The following is a 17714-nucleotide window of genomic DNA, read 5'->3' on the forward strand; positions in this document are numbered from 1 at the left end:
AGTTCTCAGAACTGGTGTCCTTATCATGAGTTTCCTGCCTGGTCTGGTTTTTGCTTGGTGAAGGTAAAGATTTTCTCAGAGTGGATGTTTCCACACATTAGTGTAGGCTTCACACTATCTTGAAAGCCGGCCTTGTAAGGGTGTGGCTCCAGACAAACACCCGTCTCCTCCTCTACTGACAATGGTATTGATAACAGGCGCCCCTGTTCAGAGGTGACTGGCAGGATGATGGACAGAGTAGCGTTTGGCAGCTGACCCTGTGTGCATTTTCTCGTTCCAGTGCCTCATGGCGTGGGAGTCGATAATTCCACTGCTGCAAGAGAAGCAAGAGGCCAAGTAACTTTGGTTTTGGAACAGAGACTCTTCTGCCTCCACAGGGCATGGTACCCTGAACCAGAATGTCCTTGCAGTGCCGGAGAGGTCGCCGTGGGAAAACAGCACAACAGCACCTCTGTGTGTGTGTGTGTGTGTGTGTGTGTGTTTGTGTGTGTGTGTGTGTACTTTCTCACACCCCACCCCACCCACCCCCGCCCCACAGTTGTTGTCAGTTAGTATTTATTCCTTGGAGTCTATGAGGCTGTAATCATCTCTCAGCAGAAGCATACCTCCGCATTCTGAAGGAACCTCTTAAATGGAACACTACGAAGACTTGAAAGTGAGGGGCAGGATAGCCCCCACATGACATGTGGCATCACTTTGGGGACAGAAGCCCAGTCCTGCATTTCAGGGACATGGAGAGGCATAAAGAAAGCAGCTGTGGTGTGCTGTGGAGACCCGCCCTGTGGCTCTGCTCTTTACCCGTCGGGGCGTTAACCTGACCCAGCATGGAAGGAGGTGTGGGTACCTTCTTGGAAAATCCTTAATTTACAGTGTCCTGGCCGTGGCTGTGGCCGTGGCCTGCTGCCTGCTCGCGATGAGTGTCATCTGTTACTTGTTTCTGGTTCACACGGGGCCACCTGAACCCGGGTCTGAGCATCGATGCTTGAGTGAGCGTCCTTGTCCTTGCGGGATGCCTCAGGATCTTGTTTCTGACACCAGAATGCAACAGATGAGAAGCTTTTTGCTGTGAACTGGAAAAAAAAAAAGGTGCATTTTTGCCTGTGAAGGTCTTTGTGTGTGTGTGTTGCTTGTTAACTGTCATCGTGGTTGGAATTAGACCTGTTTGGAAACAGCTGTCGTCAGTGACGCTGCTGTGTGCCACCCCAGCTCCAATGTCTGCTTTGTGCAAGTTGCCTTTACCTCACCAAAAATGTCTAGTTCCATCTTCCTGCCGTGCCCACCGACTGTCGGGGCAGCCTTGCAGCGAGGGCCGGTGTGCTGTGTATTATTGCCGCCACAATTTGTAAACTCAGTGTGGCTTCTACATGAGTCTTTTAACTCTCAAAATTTGTGATCAGGAACAAAAAAGCACCTGCAGGTCCCTCAGGACGAGAAGAGTGACGCCAGCTCTTTTGCTTCTGTGGAAATTTGCTATGTGGAGATCTCTATTTGCAGCCAAAATCTGGGGGCGGCCTCTGTGCTTAACACCTTCATTCAAAGCTTTTCAAATTGCCGTAAAGCCAGCAGTCAGAGAGGCTCTCGCTCCCATACCGTCGGCCTTGCTAAGAAGAAGCTGTACATTTGTGTTCTTCACCTGCGGTTCTTTGCTAAAAAGTCTGTAGATGTGAGTTGCAGGTAAATAATGGAAGGCACTTTGTTTCCAAGGCAAAGCAGTCAAGCACTGCTTCATATCCAAGTTAGGTTGCAGATCCAATCATCAGACAGCATGCTAAATCCTGTAATTCCCTCTAACATGGAGTCAGCTGTGTCTGGGACATCATGGGACAGCAGCACAAAACAATTTGTCTTCTCATATTTGACAAATTTGTGATAGAAATAATAGTTCCTGCATCTATCGGTACTTACCTAAACCCTATCTGTGCCATCCCAAAGTCCTTGATGTGAATTTTCTTTGGTACAAATAGAAATGGACCACTGAAGCAGACAGTGCGAGCAGCCTGTACACCCCAACTCCAGCGAGTCGGCATCTCATTCTACCTCCAGACCACCAGGCTGGTGTGGGGATGAACGCTCAGAGCCACCCCGAGCGTGCTGGTGGGTCAGGGTGTGTGTTTAGTCACCAGCTGGCCTCCATTGTGTGTATCAGCAGACACCAGACTCGCCCAGAGGTGATTCCATCCTTGAGAAACAGGAAGCTTTGCTTTGTGGGCTGTACGCTTGATACAGTGACGTATTGATGCGTACAGTAACGTAATGATTCATGGGAAGAACTATAGAAAAAATTATGAAGAAGCTAAAATTTGATGGCCAGCTGGCTGCCAAAACCCCAGGTCAGTCCTGTGTGCTGTTTAGTTACAAGAAGAAAGCCCCATAGAAACAGCCTCCCGCTGTCTGGGGAATGGAGGGAGGGAAGCGGGTCCACAGCCATTCCCTCAGGAGAGATGCCTGTCATGGCATCTTGAAATGTTTTTCTTGTCCTGTTTATTTGGCCAATAAGCCAAATAATGTCCCTGGGCTTTGAGTTTCCAGAACGAGCTGCAATAATGGACACTTTTGTCCCCTCGGAACAGTGTCAGCGGCAGAGCCAGGGACACCCATGCACAAGGAGGCACTCTTGTCCCTCCCCTCAGGATGGCTGAGGAGCCGGTGAGCTGAGGAGGCTGGCCTAGAAGGAAAAGGGCAGTGGGCAGTGAGAGGCCTTCCATGCTCCCTGCTCCAGAGGCTCCCTCAGGTCCTGGGAGCTCACCAGTTGAAAGCATGCACAAAAGAGATTCCCTACCTGGAGCGTAGCTCAGAGACCACAGTGCCAAAGTGCCCAGAGTGGCTCCATTACTTCTGGAGCCTACAAAGCCTTCCCTGAAGTCACAGGCCCCTCTGACTTGTTGCACATGAGACTTTGCCTTGAGGGTACCATAGGCAGAGGGCTATAGACAGCTTTTGAGGCTTGAACACATGCTGGTGGGATGAAAGTTAGCCTTAGCAACTGCCCGGGTCCTGAGAAATGGAGGGCTTGTTCACCGGGTTAGAAAACTGCAGAGGCAAAAGAGGGAATTCTTAAAGCCAAGGAGATTTGAGAGCTGTGGTTGTTTAGGACGGTTGTGGTTTGAGGAGGAAAGGATACTGATGATGCTGGGAGTTTGCAAGAAGGATCTGGGTTGTGCAGCTCAAAACAGGCTCTGCTCTGGAGAGAGGAGGAAGGGAGCCTGCAGCCTGTGTGGGGTCAGATTTTGAGTTCTCCTGAGGCTCCGTGAGGTGATTGCTGCTGAGAGGAAATAGGATTAGGATGGGTTTGTGCTTCTCCAAGCTGCTCACTTTCCCCCCCATAGCTGGAAGAAGAAAGCCCAGCATGCCTAGGGATATAAGGGGATGGAGTGTGTAGAATGTACCCTTTGAGCCTGTAAACAGGAGGAAACCATATGTGAACACTACAGCCTCTGGTGAGGGCCCTGTGGAAACTTTAATTTTAGAAATGGGCATGGTGACAGTGTTTCTCTTTTAGGACAACTCCCACAGAACACTCACAGGCTTGTGACTTGTCCTGTCCTAGGGCACCGAAGCCATAGGTAGCTGGTTGTTTCGATGTGGTCATTTGAATCATGGGATCGTCCTTACACTACACTATCCTGAGCTGGTTGGGGTAGGGAGAGGAAGGCAAGAGCTGTCTGAGAGACTGCACTGGCCCTACTGATTTGGAACTTCTGACGGGCTGGAACAGGGTTCCTGTCTGACTAGGTGGAACTGGCAACCTTGAAGGGTGACTTTTCCCCAGAGGGCAGGGCACACCCTCTGAGTCCCACCTTCCCTCAAGGGGTCTTGCTAAGTCTGATTGGGAGAGTTTGGACTTCTTCATGTACAAGACTGTGATGGGAATTTGGGGTTGCCTCCTGCCTTTCTAAAGCCTTCAGGATGGTGACAGGTTGGATGTGCCTTTTCAGGCCCTGTGGTTTTCCCTGCCCAGGGCAGCAGGGGGCACTTTGCAGTCTAGTTGAGGGAAATGACCTCTCCTTGACCAGACTGAGATGCAGTTGGGTGCCAGAGCTGCCTGCTTCCTCCCTGCGGATAATTTAGTGAGTAATCAGGATCCACTATTCTACTAACCCACTCTGTAGGTTGTCAGTGTTCCATTCTGAAAGTATCCCCATGGTCACACACATCAGAGGACAGGGACTCTGTGTCTAAGAAGGCTGAGGTGAGGGCTCTGTTTTGAGGCAGACTGTTCTCTCTTAGTCTTATCTGTTTGAATATTCCTGGGTAATACTTTATGTGTGGCAGAAACCCCCGTTACCAAAGTAGTTTTTAACTACTGTATTTTGTAAATAAGTGTTGTGGGGGTAAAAACCTTTAAAAGATCAGTAAGATGTGTCTCATATTTATGAACTTAACACTTGAAAACCAACACACCCAGAAAAAAGCCACAGATTGTTTAAAAGCCTAATTGTTGTTCGTAAGAATTTGTCAGTACCTACTAATTGCCTTACTCTTTAGCAAGAGGTTTAAAGAGACTGCATAGAAAGTTTTACACGTGGAAGCAGTTGATGTAGAAATTCCATACAGGCAGCTGCCGCCCTCTTGAAGTCTCAACCAGAAGGTGGGGGCCACGGAAGGAAGGCGGCCTTTCAGGTGGCAAGATTAAATATTGCTGTTGCCAAATAGTATTTGAAATAATACCAGGAAACAGGGGCCGCAGTACTGTTTGATGTTTTAGAGTGAGAAAGACGAAGGTTCTATGCTTTGGCATAGTTTGGTAGTGGAGGATACAGACAGTATCAGCAGTGACAAATCACACCGCCTCAAAAAATCCTCTAGTTTATGACAGCATGACAGGTTTACTCTGCTTCTGCAGAATGGACCCCAGAGCTCATTTAGGATAGAGATTCTCCAAAGGTTGAAATGCCAGATAACATAAAACATGTTCTGTCCACTCAATATTAAAGCCAGGGTGAAATACCGCATACACCTTTCTCCCTGAAGTACTGCCCAAGTACGTGGTGACTTGGGGCTCCCCACAGTCCAGCTCAGAGCAGCTAACACCTGTGCACACTGTGGTGGACAGGCTGGTCGACGGCCTTAGACTCACGTTCTCCTGAGATGCAGGAGGGGAGGAGGGATTTTTCCCAGACTGCAGATTGGTGTAACAAAGCAATGGCGGGTCTTCATCCAGGAACAAGCCAGCACAAACCAGCATCTTCTACCAGTTAGTACTGGCCTGCACCATGCTGAGGGTTGGGCCTCTCCCTCAGAGTCCCTTCTCATAGTATTTCTGTGTGCCTGTTCCCTTCAAGCCTGAATCAGGAATACGGGGAGAGACAGCCGACATCTTACAGACTCCCACAAAACAAACTGCCAGCAAACTTTCTAACTTGTATTTTAACTGTTTGAGGGGGAATTAAAACACATTTTTGAACTTTTTTTTTTTAATTGTTCTTTAGGTTTAAAACTTGCAGAGATAGAAGCAGGCTTCTGAGGTATGGGGTCTTGCTGTGTGCTCTCTCTCCGTGCTGCCATTAAGCCAAAACAAAAGCTGTGAACATGAGTGCTTGAGAGAATGTGTGTTGATAGGAAAGTGATTGATTTACAGATCCAAGTCTTTGTCTCATGATACTACCAAAAAAAGAATGTCACCTTTTTTCTTTGTTGTGGAACCAGAGATTATAAAAACGAAAAAAAAAGTTGTTCTGTTGTATTTTTGATGCTGGCTCAAGGTTCTTGTCCACTTTGGTTTTTCGTATCTCTGTATGTAAGAAATTCTGTTTGTTGTTTACTATGGAATTAGTATTACATTTTGAGGTAAACAAAGAATTTGTATTGCTTGATAAACTATTAGCTTGTAAATTAAAATTTTTTTCTTTACCTCAGTTAACTTAAGTAATGGACCAATAAACCTATAAAAGATGCTTTATTTAGCCCCGGGCTCGTGTTCATTTGTCTCTGTGAGGACGGAAAAATAGGGCTTCTGCCTTTTGGGCTTTTTAAATGTTTCTCTGAACACATGATAATTTGCTTGTGAGAATCAAAACAGCGTAACTGTAAAGACACACATGTATACACACAAACTTCGCATTCACTTTGCTATAGGTCCTGCCTTAGTTTTTGCCCTCTCCTGCACCTTACAAGTTGGCAAGGGAAGAAACTGCCGTAGTATCATTGTGATGCTGGGCAGATGATGTACACAGGTTTCTTCCTGCTTGGAACAATAGCAAAGCATTCTGAGTCCCCAGCACTTCCTGTTGGTTTGTTTGCTTGCTAGCTTTTATTGTTTTTTCTGCCACGTTTTCAAGGCTTTTCCAAGAGAAGGAATGCCTACAGTTTATGAGAGCATTAGCATTTCTAGGTAAGATGCCGGGGACTGGAGAGAGGCTCAGTGTAAAGAGCTTGCACTGCCTTCTCAGAGGACAGTCTGAATTCAGTTCCCAGTGCCTGTGTCGGGCAGCTCACAAACTCTGTAACTCTGGCTCCAGGGGATCCGAGGGCCCCCTGGCCTTCTCATCCCCTTCCTCACGTGTATATGCAATTAAAGTGAAGCCGGCTGTAGGATACACACCTGTTCTCCAGCACTTGGGAGACAGGAGCAGGCAGATCTCGGAGTCTGAGGCCAGTCTTGTGAGCATACTGAGTTCCAGGCCAACCAAGGCTACATACTGAAGTGTTGTCTCAAAAAAAGAAGTCAGACATTGGAAATGAACGTCGTAATGACGCTGAACTTGGCCCAGTGATGATAATCCAATTATCCATTAATCCAATTATTAATCCAACATCATTATTCCAATACAGCAGTGATAGAAACTGGGGTGGCAAGATGGAATAAAGAGGCTTGAGACTTAATCACCATTGTCTCGCTTAGTCACTGTGGCTCTAGAATAGTTCCATCTCTGTGCCTTCAATACTGTGACCTTTGAGGTACAGGCAAGCCTTCCCTAGAGGGTTCTGACTTACTAAGGAAATGTTTATGTACCCCCCCCCCCCCCGCCCCCATAAGGAAGGTACAGGGCTGAGATGCTGGAGAAGATCTAGGAAATGGCGAAGGATAATTGCCAGAGCCCTGGCAAGGCCTGGGGAGAAGGCTCAGCAGGGGAGGTGCCGGGCAGGAAGCTGGACGAATTGAATTCAATCCCCGGACCCCACATGGTAAGAGAAAACCGCATCATGCAAGTTCTCTGCCCTCCATCAAAACCATGGCAAGGCGTGATACTGGAGGAGGTTGTGATGGGTGGCTGGATTTTAGAGAGAGCTCTGAGAAAGGGGACTAAGTCAGAGGTGGTTTGGAACCTTGCAGCCTGGGTGGGGGGTGGGGTGATGCTATTATATCAGTCAGGGGAGAGAGAGAAGATACAGTGATCCTAAGTGCTGAACGGAAGGGGGTGTAAGTTATCTTTGGGGAGCTGGAGGCATTGACTCATGTTGGAAAAATTCTGGGGTCTGTGGGGGAAAAACATTATTAAATAACTAAGAATAACTAAGAGGTCTTTGAGGCCTCGAGAGTTAAGGGTGCAAGGTGGATGGAGGAAGGATGCAGGGAGGTGTTGAGAGAGGAAGAGGGCGGTAAGGCTCTGATGGTTCCCTGGAAGGGAATCAGACACAAACTGCCCAACGGCCCTGCCATTAAATACATGCACTGTGCAAATCACTTTGAGTTTGAGAATAGCACGTCTGTAGCTACAGGGGGAGCCCATCAGAGAAAGATTTGTTTTCACACACTGTGAGTATCGATTTTATTAAGAGATGATTCTGGTTTGTAAGCAAAAGACTCAGAAGAAGTAACTCAGAACAAGCTACACATCCTCCCGTCTACCCGACAGGCTCAGGAAGGCTCTGACGGAAAGCGCTCAGTTGCCTAGTCCACTCAGAAGTCTGCTGGAACTTAGTGCGTTTGTTTCCTGTTGCTGGTGGGTGTTGTTCTGGGGTTTGTTTTTGTTTTTGTTTTTGAGGCAGGATTTTTGTGTATTCCTGGCTGGTCTCAGACTGTCAATACAGCTAAGGATTGCAATCTTTCTGCCTCTACTACCAAGTAGAGGGATTCCGGGTGTGTGCCAACATGCCTGGCTTATGTGGTGCGGAGGATTGATCCCAGGACTCCATGCAGGCTGCCGGGCGAGCCCTCCACCAACTGAGCTGTGGGCCCAATTCTGATCTTTGCTTTTAAAAGGCGGAGGAGTGTCACCTTGCACCTCATCGTTTGTCTCCAGCTGAGAAAAGTTCGGCCAAGAAAACTCATTTTTTTTTCAAGATTTTACATTAATTTAAAAACTGTTGTCATGCATACAAAACTGTTGTCAGTTTTTACAAAAAAAATGTCCATTTCATGATCATTCCCCTTGGGTTGGTTACATTTAGGCTTGAGTCAATCTTCCATAGAACTTCTAGTACAATATGCATGTGCCTCCGTTGGCGCCTTTCAGACGTGGATGGAAGGGGCTGGCTGGCGGGAGCCCGAAGCCTCCAGGACCTAAAGTACCTGTGCCAGCAGCAGCTACACATGGACCTCACCCTCTTCCTGGCAGAGGCATCTGACAACCAGGAAATCTCCTCCAACACCCCGAAAGATTTTCCCTCCCACCAGGGACCCGCAGACTGAAGCAGGTTATCTGAAGACTGGAACTTGGGTTTCATGGGCGGAGCCGTGTTTTCAGCTCCTCTGTTTCTCTGCTCCCTCTCCTTGTTGCGACCTCTTCGGGACTTGTTTGTAGGCCACAACACTGTAAGAAATTGCAGAAGAGAGTAGTAAGGAGCTGGCCGGAATGAAGCGAGGCAGGCTCCTCCTCCTCACCCATGCCTGAGTCATCCCCTGCCTCTTTCTCACCGCTGGCGAGATGGGTTGACTCTGGTAGTGTGCATCAGGGCGCTACTGAGTGAGAAGGTGGCTCTAGAGAACCCTCCAGACGCCTTCCATGATAATGAACTTCTTTCTCCCTGTCTCCAGTGACACGGTCACTCGACAGCATCTCTGCCTAGCACTCCTGCCTAGTGATGAGTTCCCGCCAATATCTCAACAGCAAGTTAACCTTTCCTGATCCCAAGCAGCTGTCTCGACTTCAGTTCAGTTGCCAGTTTCCTCTAAGGACCTTCTTGCCTACACCCCTTCCCCAGCACCGGCTTGTGCTTGCTTTTCCTTAGGTACTGGAGACCTGACTCATCATCATACTTACACAGCAGCATTTACTAAGTCATCTTCATGGTCCCAAATCATTCTCCTTATTGTTTAGACAGGTCTCAGGGAGCCTAGGCTGAGTGAGGCTAGCCTGATCCTCCTGCTGTCATCCTCTGAGAGCTGGGGTGCCAGGGATGGCCCAGCATGCCTGGTTTAGAGTGCTGGGGATTGCTAGTTACCTAGCAAGCATAAAGTCCAACTGAGTAGCAAGCACTCTACCAACTGAGCTATGCCCCAGCCTCAGGTGCCCCACCTGTTTTACAATGCATTTATTCATTAAATAAATCTTTCTAGAATCCTTCCCAGGTGCTGAGCTCTCTGTTGAACAGAGTAGACACACGGGGAGCCACACAGCTGTGGTCTCTGTCCCTGGCAAGCCTGCAATCTAGCGGTAAGCACAGCAAACAGATCAACCTGGGTAGTCACCAGCAAGTGTGCTCTGAAGGAGAAACACAGGAGCTTGAGCAGAACTCAGATTAGAGCAAGGTAAAGGGAGGAGTTCTGTTTTCTCCTATTTCTGCAAAATAGGGATAAATTATAGTCACCTCGATGGAATCCTTATGAATTATCATATATAAAATACTCGCCACATTTGTTAGTACCATTTTTTAAAAGCCTAGGATAGAGCTGGGATAGGAATTCACCTAAGTGTGCAGGCTGGAGAAGATGAAATCATTCTCTTTTGGTGGATTATATTTTCTCTGTGCAACACAGAGTACCCATGAGTACCTGTGTGCTCGTGTGTGTGTGTGTGTGTGTGTGTGTGTGTGTGTGTGTCACAGTAGGGAAGAGGGCTGTGGCAGCAGCAGAGCCTCACAAACACTTTCTTAGCATCTCCCTGTTCATCTAAAGAAGAGAGGGAAGGGAAGACAGACTCTCACAATGGCTGTGACAATGCCTCTCTTTTGTTATAGGGACTAGGCAGGGCCAGCATGTGTGCGCTCGCTCTCTCTCTCTCTCTCTCTCACACACACACACACACACACACACACTCAGAAACATGCACATATACACAAACAAACTCACCAAGCCTGAGGTATAAGGAGGAAAGGTAAACTCCTGCACGCACACACACACACACACACACACACACACACGAGAGAGAGAGAGAGAGAGAGAGAGAGAGAGAGAGAGAGAGAGAGAGAGAGGGAGGAGTGGTTCAGAAGCCAATGGCTGGATCCAAGTGCACTGGGTGAAGGGTCAGGGTCAGGGCATCTCACCTGTTCCCTGCTCCCTCAGCCCTCTTACTGAAGAAAGCAAGCCAACCTGCTTAGCACAACTCATGTGAAACTGGGAAGAAACCAGTCATTGCCTTTGTTGGTCTGTTTATAATTTGATGACCTACACTGGCTAGTTAGACTTGTTCCCTACCATTGTTTCTGGGTGTTTATTTGGGTTAGAGAGGCTGCGTCAACCTTCAGTGAAATGGGATTGGTTACTTGGATGAAATTATTAATCCATTGCAAAGCTGACCAGGAACTCCTTAGAAATCTGTACTGCGTGCTAGCTCTCCTCGAGTTAGTCCAACCTGTGCAGCCACGAGCCAGTGGAAAGGTCTAAAGGCTGGACAGTCCCGGACAGTCCTGGACAGTCCTGGCTCCGTCCCCACCCTAGGACTTGAGACTTGGCCGTGGTCCTCTGCTTCGCTAATATCCCCACCTGCTTGCTAACAAGTAAGCAGCCGTACTGACGATGGCTCCTATCACAGGAGGCCTGGCAGGGAGGCCTAGATTTTATGATACAGCATGAGGATTCCAAAAACAGCTTTGGGCTGGAGACACGGCTCTGCGGTTAGGAGCACTGGCTGCTCTTCCAGAGGTCCTGAGTTCAATTCCCAGCAGCCACATGGTGGCTCACAACCATCTGTAATGGGATCTGATGCCTCTTCTAGTGTGTGTGAAGACAGCTACAGCGTACCCATATAAATAAAATAGACAGTGTACCCATATAAATAAGATAGTCTTAAAAAATGGTTTCATCACATTCTGTCTTCAGTTACTATCTACTCTGCTGTCAACAATTCAGCTGTTCCCTTTTTTCTAAAGATTTATTTATTATATATAAGTACACTGTTGCTGTCTTCAGACATACCAGAAGAGGGCGTCAGATCTCATTACAGATGGTTGTGAGCCACTATGTAGTTGCTGGGATTTGAACTCAGTGCTTCTGGAAGAGCAGTCAGTGCTCTTAACCACTGAGTCATCTCTCCAGCCACTGTTCCTAATACTAATAAATACTAATACTAATATCTAATACTACTACTGGAACCTCAAAGAGTGAGACTGTGCCAAATCCGTTGTGCCTTATGACATATCCTGTGGCTATCCTGTAAGATCATTTCTCTTATTGCTAGCCCCCACTGGCACATGAGAGAGCTTCAGTTCAGGGGCAGCGAAGGGGCAGTGGTAGTTACCTGTGCCTACCAAACACTTAAAATGTGCCTACAAAATGGAATTGACATACATAACAATACATAACTGGATCTCAAAGAGTTGGTCATTTTTAAAAAGTAAAGCACTCCTATGTCCTGATTGTGTGTGCTGGTTACATGCTGAGGTATTTGTGTACCATATATTAAGCTTTATTATTGTAATTAATTTCATCTCTTTTTTTTTTCTTTTTGGAGACAGGGTCTAGGCAAAACTCAAACTCACTGTGTAGCTCAGGATGATGTTCAACTTTTTTTTTTTTTTTTTGAGACAGGATTTCTCTGTGTCGCGCTGGCTGTCCTGGAACTCACTGTGTAGACCAGGTTGGTCTTGAACTCAGAAATCCGCCTGCCTCTGCCTCCCAAGTGCTGGGATTAAAGGCATGTGTCACCCCTGCCAGTGACAGTGACCTTCTGACCCTCCTGCGGAGCTCCACCTCCTGGGATGGCAGATGTGTGGCAGGCACACACTGGCTTATATGATGGGAGGAATGAAAGCTGGGGCTCGGGATGCCAAGCCTACACTGTACCAATTAAGCCACAACCCAGCCCACCTTTCCTGCTTTAGAACGCTCTCCTGCTGGGAATAGGGGTGCACACTTGCAATCCGAGCACACAGGAAGCTGAGGCGGGAAGATGCAAGTTTGAAGCCAGCCTGAGCTTCATAGCAAGACCATCTCTCAAACAACAAACAAAAAGGCGGCTCCTTGAGTCTGGGGGTGGGGGCGGATTGCTCAGTGGTTAGGGACACTTACTGCCCATGTTCAGTTACTATCACTGAGAGGCCTGCTCTTTTCTGAAAGGAAACAGAAAACACTGGATGTTGGGGGAGAGAGGTGGTGAGGGGGATGGGAGGAGTGGAGGGAGGGGAAAGTGTGGTTAGGATGTATTCTATGAGGCCAATAAAAGAAAAAGAAAAAAAAAAGAGTGTTTGCTGCTCTCTCAGAAGGCCTCTGAGTTGTGTTCCCAGCACCCACGTGGCAGCTCACAACTGTCTGAAACATTAATTCTGAAGGATTCCTTCTTCCTCTTCCCACTTCTATGGGCACTGCATACACATGGCATACAGATGGGCATACAGATGGGCATGCAGACAAAACGCTCCTATACACAAAGTAAAAACAACTAGAGTCAGTTAAAAATAAAGTGTCTCCTTATCAAATTTAAAACACATAAACACACACATGTGTGTGTATCAGATGCGCGCGCGCGCACACACACACACACACACACACACACTCGCTTGTGATTTACACTCATTTCTGGCAAGGCCAGAGCTAGCCCTTCCTTTCTGCATTCTGTTGAGCCCAGGCTGGCCGTGAAGCAGTTGCCTCTTTTCTGCTGGGTCCTCCTGCCTGTGAGCCTCCGCCTAGAGCTGAGTGCTCTCGTCTCACAGCTAAGAAAGTCTCCCCGAGGAAGAGGCGAGGGACTGTTGCCTGCGGCCTTGTTGGGAGCTCACACTGTACAGGGGTCACTGAGCACCTTCCAGGCACAGAGAAGAAACAGTCCTTGGAAGGGACAAGCTGGCTGGCTTTTGCCTAAAGGGATCCAAACCAAAGAGGTCAGAACGGCTCCAGCAGTTTCGTTACCTGGCCTCCGACTGTAAGAAAGCCTGTAAGAAAGCGTATGAGGCACCTATAAGGAAATCACCCCATAAAAGTGCCGGAAAGGAGCCAGAGTTTGGAGCCGGCTGTCCATTACTGTGACTTGGGGATTGCTGGATTTTCAATTTGAAGGAACCTCTTTGTGAGAGAGCATATATATATATATATATATATATATATATATATATATATATATAGTCTCCAATCGATCTACACACGCACCAGGGCCCCAACCCACACAGCAGGCAGGCAGTTTCTGTCTTACCCAATTGGGACAATGGCCAAGAAGGAGAGAAAAGACGACAGAACAAAGCAGGTGCCAATGAACTTGTCCAGCGTCAGCTGATAGATCTTGTTATATATTGTGGATGTCACCACCCCAGTCAGAGCTAGGCACAGCTGCAGTATGACGAAAATCTTTCCTGTGGAAGAGACAAAGGTTATCAGCAGATCTGCTGTTGTCCCTTTCTTGTTCCGCCTACCTAGTCTCTGGGGAGCTCGAGGAGACTTCCCCCACCCCCACTCTCCTGAGGACTCTTTCCCGGTCTCCCTGGCTCGATTCGATGAGCATCCTGTCTCCATCGAGATGGAGCTTCCCAAAATATCTTTTCATTGACTCTTGGTTTTTAGTGAATAGCTTTGTGAGTTTTTTCCACCCTCCTTTCTCCATTCTAAGAGACCAATATGTTCCTTATGAGTGTGTGTGTGTGTGTGTGTGTGTGTGTTTGTACGAAGGCAGAGGTAGACACACAGCTCCAGGAGTCCTCCCCTCAGCCTCCTCAGCAATGGGTTTACAGACATGTATTTCCACACTAGCGTTTTACGAGTGCTGGAGATCTAGTCCCAGGACTTCATGCAAGCCTTTTACCAGATAAGCCCTCTCACTAACCCACTCCTGAGTCTTCAGGAAGTCTGGGCAGCAAGCGGAGACAGCCTGGGCAGGACATCCTCGAGAGAGTCCCCTCACTCACCATAGGAAGAGTCCTTTATGAGCTTGGACATGGCTGACCGGATGGTGGTGATTGGAATAAGTGCGAACAGCATGACGGCTCGGGCTGAAACAGATTGTAAGAACCATCCATCTCCCACCCAGGGGATTGGAAGAGAGCAAATGCTCCCCTTCCAGCCCGTCTCCCCACGGTCCCTGTGGCCTTGGTCTGGAAGCCTTAAACTTCTGTGCTAGTAGCCCCCTGAATGGCCCAGACTCTGACTCAATTAGCCCTTCCAGAAAGGGTTTCTCTAGTTCAGCTGCCCCTCCTCCCTAAGGCATTATTAACTAATCAAATACAGGGAGGGGGAAGGAGAGAAGAGGGAGGGGAGGATAGAGAGAGACAGTAGGAAGGGCTGGAGAGGGGGCCACTCTGTCCTTTGTACAAGGCTTTCTTAACTGGAAATGGGCGCCAGGTTACCTTGCCCTGTTGCTAGCTGCCTCTCTGAGGTTTATGACCTGGGGCAGTTCTCTGATAACTATCTAGAATTTTCCTTTCCAAGTTGTTAGTTGTTAGGCACATGTGGCCTCTGTAAGCGAACATGAAATAAGCCGTAAACTCTGTTCTTTCATTATATTAACCACATATCAAATATGCTCAATAGCCACACATGGCTAGTGGACATTATGTTGACAGATGGAGACCACTCTGCACCTGTAGAAAGTTCTGTCGTAGCACAAGTCTAGAGCTTCCTGCTTGGGGTTGACCGGTCTCTGTCCTCCAGTGGAAACCTCAGTCCACTGTCTTGTGGGAATGTATCGTAGGAGCCAGTTATTGAGAAATTTTGATCATTGCTAAAAAGCCCTTATTTGGTCTTGACTTGGGGAACTTTTTGTGTGTGTCTTATTTCTTTAAAGCTAGAGAGAAGAGATTGGAGAGAGAGCTTGGCAGGGAAAGCTGGGTGCGGCCGAGCCGGAGATCCTGAGTTCTGGAACCCACATGGTGGAAGGAGAAAAAAACCTCTGGCATTATGTCTTCTGACCACCCACACCTCCCTACTCTGATTAAATAAATATGATTGTAGAATGTGCTAAAGCTAAATGAACCCCACTCCATCTCCACTTAAGGTTGTGTTGAGCCTTCCAGACTGACCCCAAGATCCAATGACCATGACTTGGCCCAGAGCCATGGGTACTACTATGGCAAAATTCAGACAGCAATGCGGGTAATACAGACATGTCTGTCTCCCTTGTACCTCCTCGATAGCAAGTTCAGTCCCTGGTACTGAACTGGGACTCCTGGACCACAGTACCCCTTAGCAGAGGATCATGACACAGCGGACCCACAGTGCCCTGCTTCCTTAAGCCACAGACTTACCAATGTAGAACATGTATGTCTCCTTCACAAAGGCCAAGAGAAGGGCTCCAGACCCAAAGGAGAACATCCCAATAATGATCATCGTGGTGTCCCGGAAGTAGCGGGAGAAGACCAAGACACCCAAGAAGCTGGTTATGAAGATGATGTACCCAGAAGCCATCCCATAGCCCAGCTGCACTTGGTTCCAATGGAGAGGCTCCTTTAGCACGAAAAGGACCATGACATCTACTGCGCCTACAATAGCCAGGTCGTAGATGATGGCACCCACAAACAGCAGAGCAACGATGGCGGTTTGGGAAGGCTTTCCTTTCCCAGCAGCTGGAGGGTTCCCCGATACGCTCTGCTTGTCTTGTTGATCTGGATCCAGGCTTCGATAGGTGCCCATCATGCCAGACACAGTATCTACAGTGGGGTGCACCTTGTTGGGCTTGGACTCAGGGACCTTCAGCACGAAGAGGCTGTAGAAAAGGGCAAACGCTGCACAGCCGACGCTGCAGGCAGTTAATAGGAGGCCTTGCGCAGAGTGCCCAACGATTTGCTTGAAGAGATGCCCCGAAGTCATGCTCCCACAGAACCCGGCCAAACCCATGACTAAATCGATGAGGATGAGGCGCACGGAGCGGCGGCTTTCGGAGCAGCCCAGGGATCCCAGAGCCATGACCCCGGACCAATAAGAGGAGAAGCCCCCGCACAGCCCATTGAGCGCCATTGCTCCGTACATCACCTCCACGGGCCAGTCCAGCGTCACTTTGAGTAAGAGTCCAACGCGGGACAGTAGGAAGCCCAGCATCGCCGCGCAGATAGAGATCTTACGGTGGTAGCGGTCACTGAGCCAGCCCAGCCCATAGGCGGAGAGCAGGGGCGTCAGGCCCGCCACGAGGTTGTAAATGATGAAGAAATTGGAGATAGCCTTCTGCTGTTGGTCTTCCTGTTGCTCCCCCAGCGACTGGTTAGCACTGTAATTAGAGGAGCCGCCAGCCTTAGAAGCATAGGACTCCTTCACTACCAGGAGTAGTCCTGCGTCGTAGAGGGAGCCGGCCACCTGGGTTGAGGCCACCACGGGCTCGATCCAAGTCCTCACCCGGTAGCCAGAGAGTCGGCCGCTCCACGGACAGGTGACCCCGGGACCCATGTGACCTGCGTGACAGGGAACAGGGCTTGCTGTCTGCAGAGTCTGGGAGATGCTCCCAAATTCGGAGGGTCAAGGGCTCAGTCCCAGAGTGTGTTTCAGGTGCGTGCCTCGAGAGCAGAGCTGGGGCGACTTGTGTGACAGTAGCTACTTTAGATGCCAAGGAACTTGCCTGGCTGCGGCCCCTCCTCCTCAGGTCAGAAAAAGCAGCGCCCCACCTCCACCTCCACCAGCTGAGCAGACTGGCAACAGCCCAGAGAAGCTACCCGGTCAGAGCACTCGCGAGGCTTGGCTCCCTCCCCACGCACCTAGAGCAGCCCAGACGCCTTCCCTGACAGCTGAGGGCCAAAGGCTCTGAAGCTCAGTCAAGCAAGCAAGCTCTGGGACCCGCCCACCTGCCCAGAGACCAGTTCCAAATTCCTCCTCCTTTGGAGGCAGGTTTGGGCAGGGGTCTGAGGCCTTGGCTTCTGCTTGATGCAACTCTGAGGTCTCAAGTTTTCTTTGTTGGAAGTAACAGGAACCTTGGTGTGCACAAAGCTCAGGGTTCTAATCTCAGCTCCATGTAAACCAGGAATGAGGGAACATGTCTATGATTTTAGCACTTGAGACAGGGAGGCAGAAGGGCCAGAAGTTCAAGGTCATCCTCCCATACACAGAAAGTTTGCTACAAGAGACTCTGTCTCAAACAGACAGAGAGACAGTTAGACAGACAGATGGACAGACAGACAAAAACAAACATAAAAGATGAATCAACGGGGCTGCCATACCATGGAAGGAATGAATGTCTCAGAAAGCTGTCCTCTGACTTCACACACATATTGTGGTACAGACACACACGCACACACGCGCACACACACACACACACACACAATCGAATAACTAAAAAAATTAAACACGCTGGGCAATGACGGCGCACACCTTTAATCTCAGCACTCGGAAGGCAGAGGCAGGCAGATTTCTGAATTTGAGGCCAGCCTGGTCTACAGAGTGAGTTCCAGGACAGCCAGGACTACACAGAGAAACCTTGTCTTGAATAAAATAAAATAAAATAAAAACAGCAAGGACCCATTTGTCAGAAGCAACACAGACTCTGAAGAAGCCA

At 48.7% G+C, this 17714-nt stretch overlaps 2 protein-coding genes across 2 annotated transcripts in view; one reads left to right on the forward strand and one right to left on the reverse strand.

The window, feature by feature from the left end:
• Positions 1–5903, forward strand: part of Snx30 (sorting nexin family member 30) — a 99881-nt gene extending 93978 nt beyond the window's left edge. Inside the window, exon 9 of the mRNA XM_052176574.1 lies at positions 281–5903. Within this exon, the coding sequence (XP_052032534.1) occupies positions 281–340 (60 nt within the window). The 3' untranslated portion in view covers positions 341–5903. The remainder of the gene's footprint in view (positions 1–280) is intronic.
• A 2593-nt stretch (positions 5904–8496) lies between these two features.
• Positions 8497–16615, reverse strand: Slc46a2 (solute carrier family 46 member 2). Its single transcript, XM_052175504.1, has 4 exons — positions 15484–16615; positions 14149–14232; positions 13443–13599; positions 8497–8693 (listed from the first exon to the last, which is right to left on the reverse strand). Exons 1-4 carry the CDS (start codon positions 16613–16615, stop codon positions 8624–8626), a joined length of 1443 nt encoding a protein of 480 aa, XP_052031464.1. The 3' UTR covers positions 8497–8623.
• Positions 16616–17714: the final 1099 nt, after the last annotated feature.

Source organism: Apodemus sylvaticus, chromosome 3 (genome assembly GCF_947179515.1).
Source record: "Apodemus sylvaticus chromosome 3, mApoSyl1.1, whole genome shotgun sequence".
NCBI classification, from domain to species: domain Eukaryota; kingdom Metazoa; phylum Chordata; class Mammalia; order Rodentia; family Muridae; genus Apodemus; species Apodemus sylvaticus.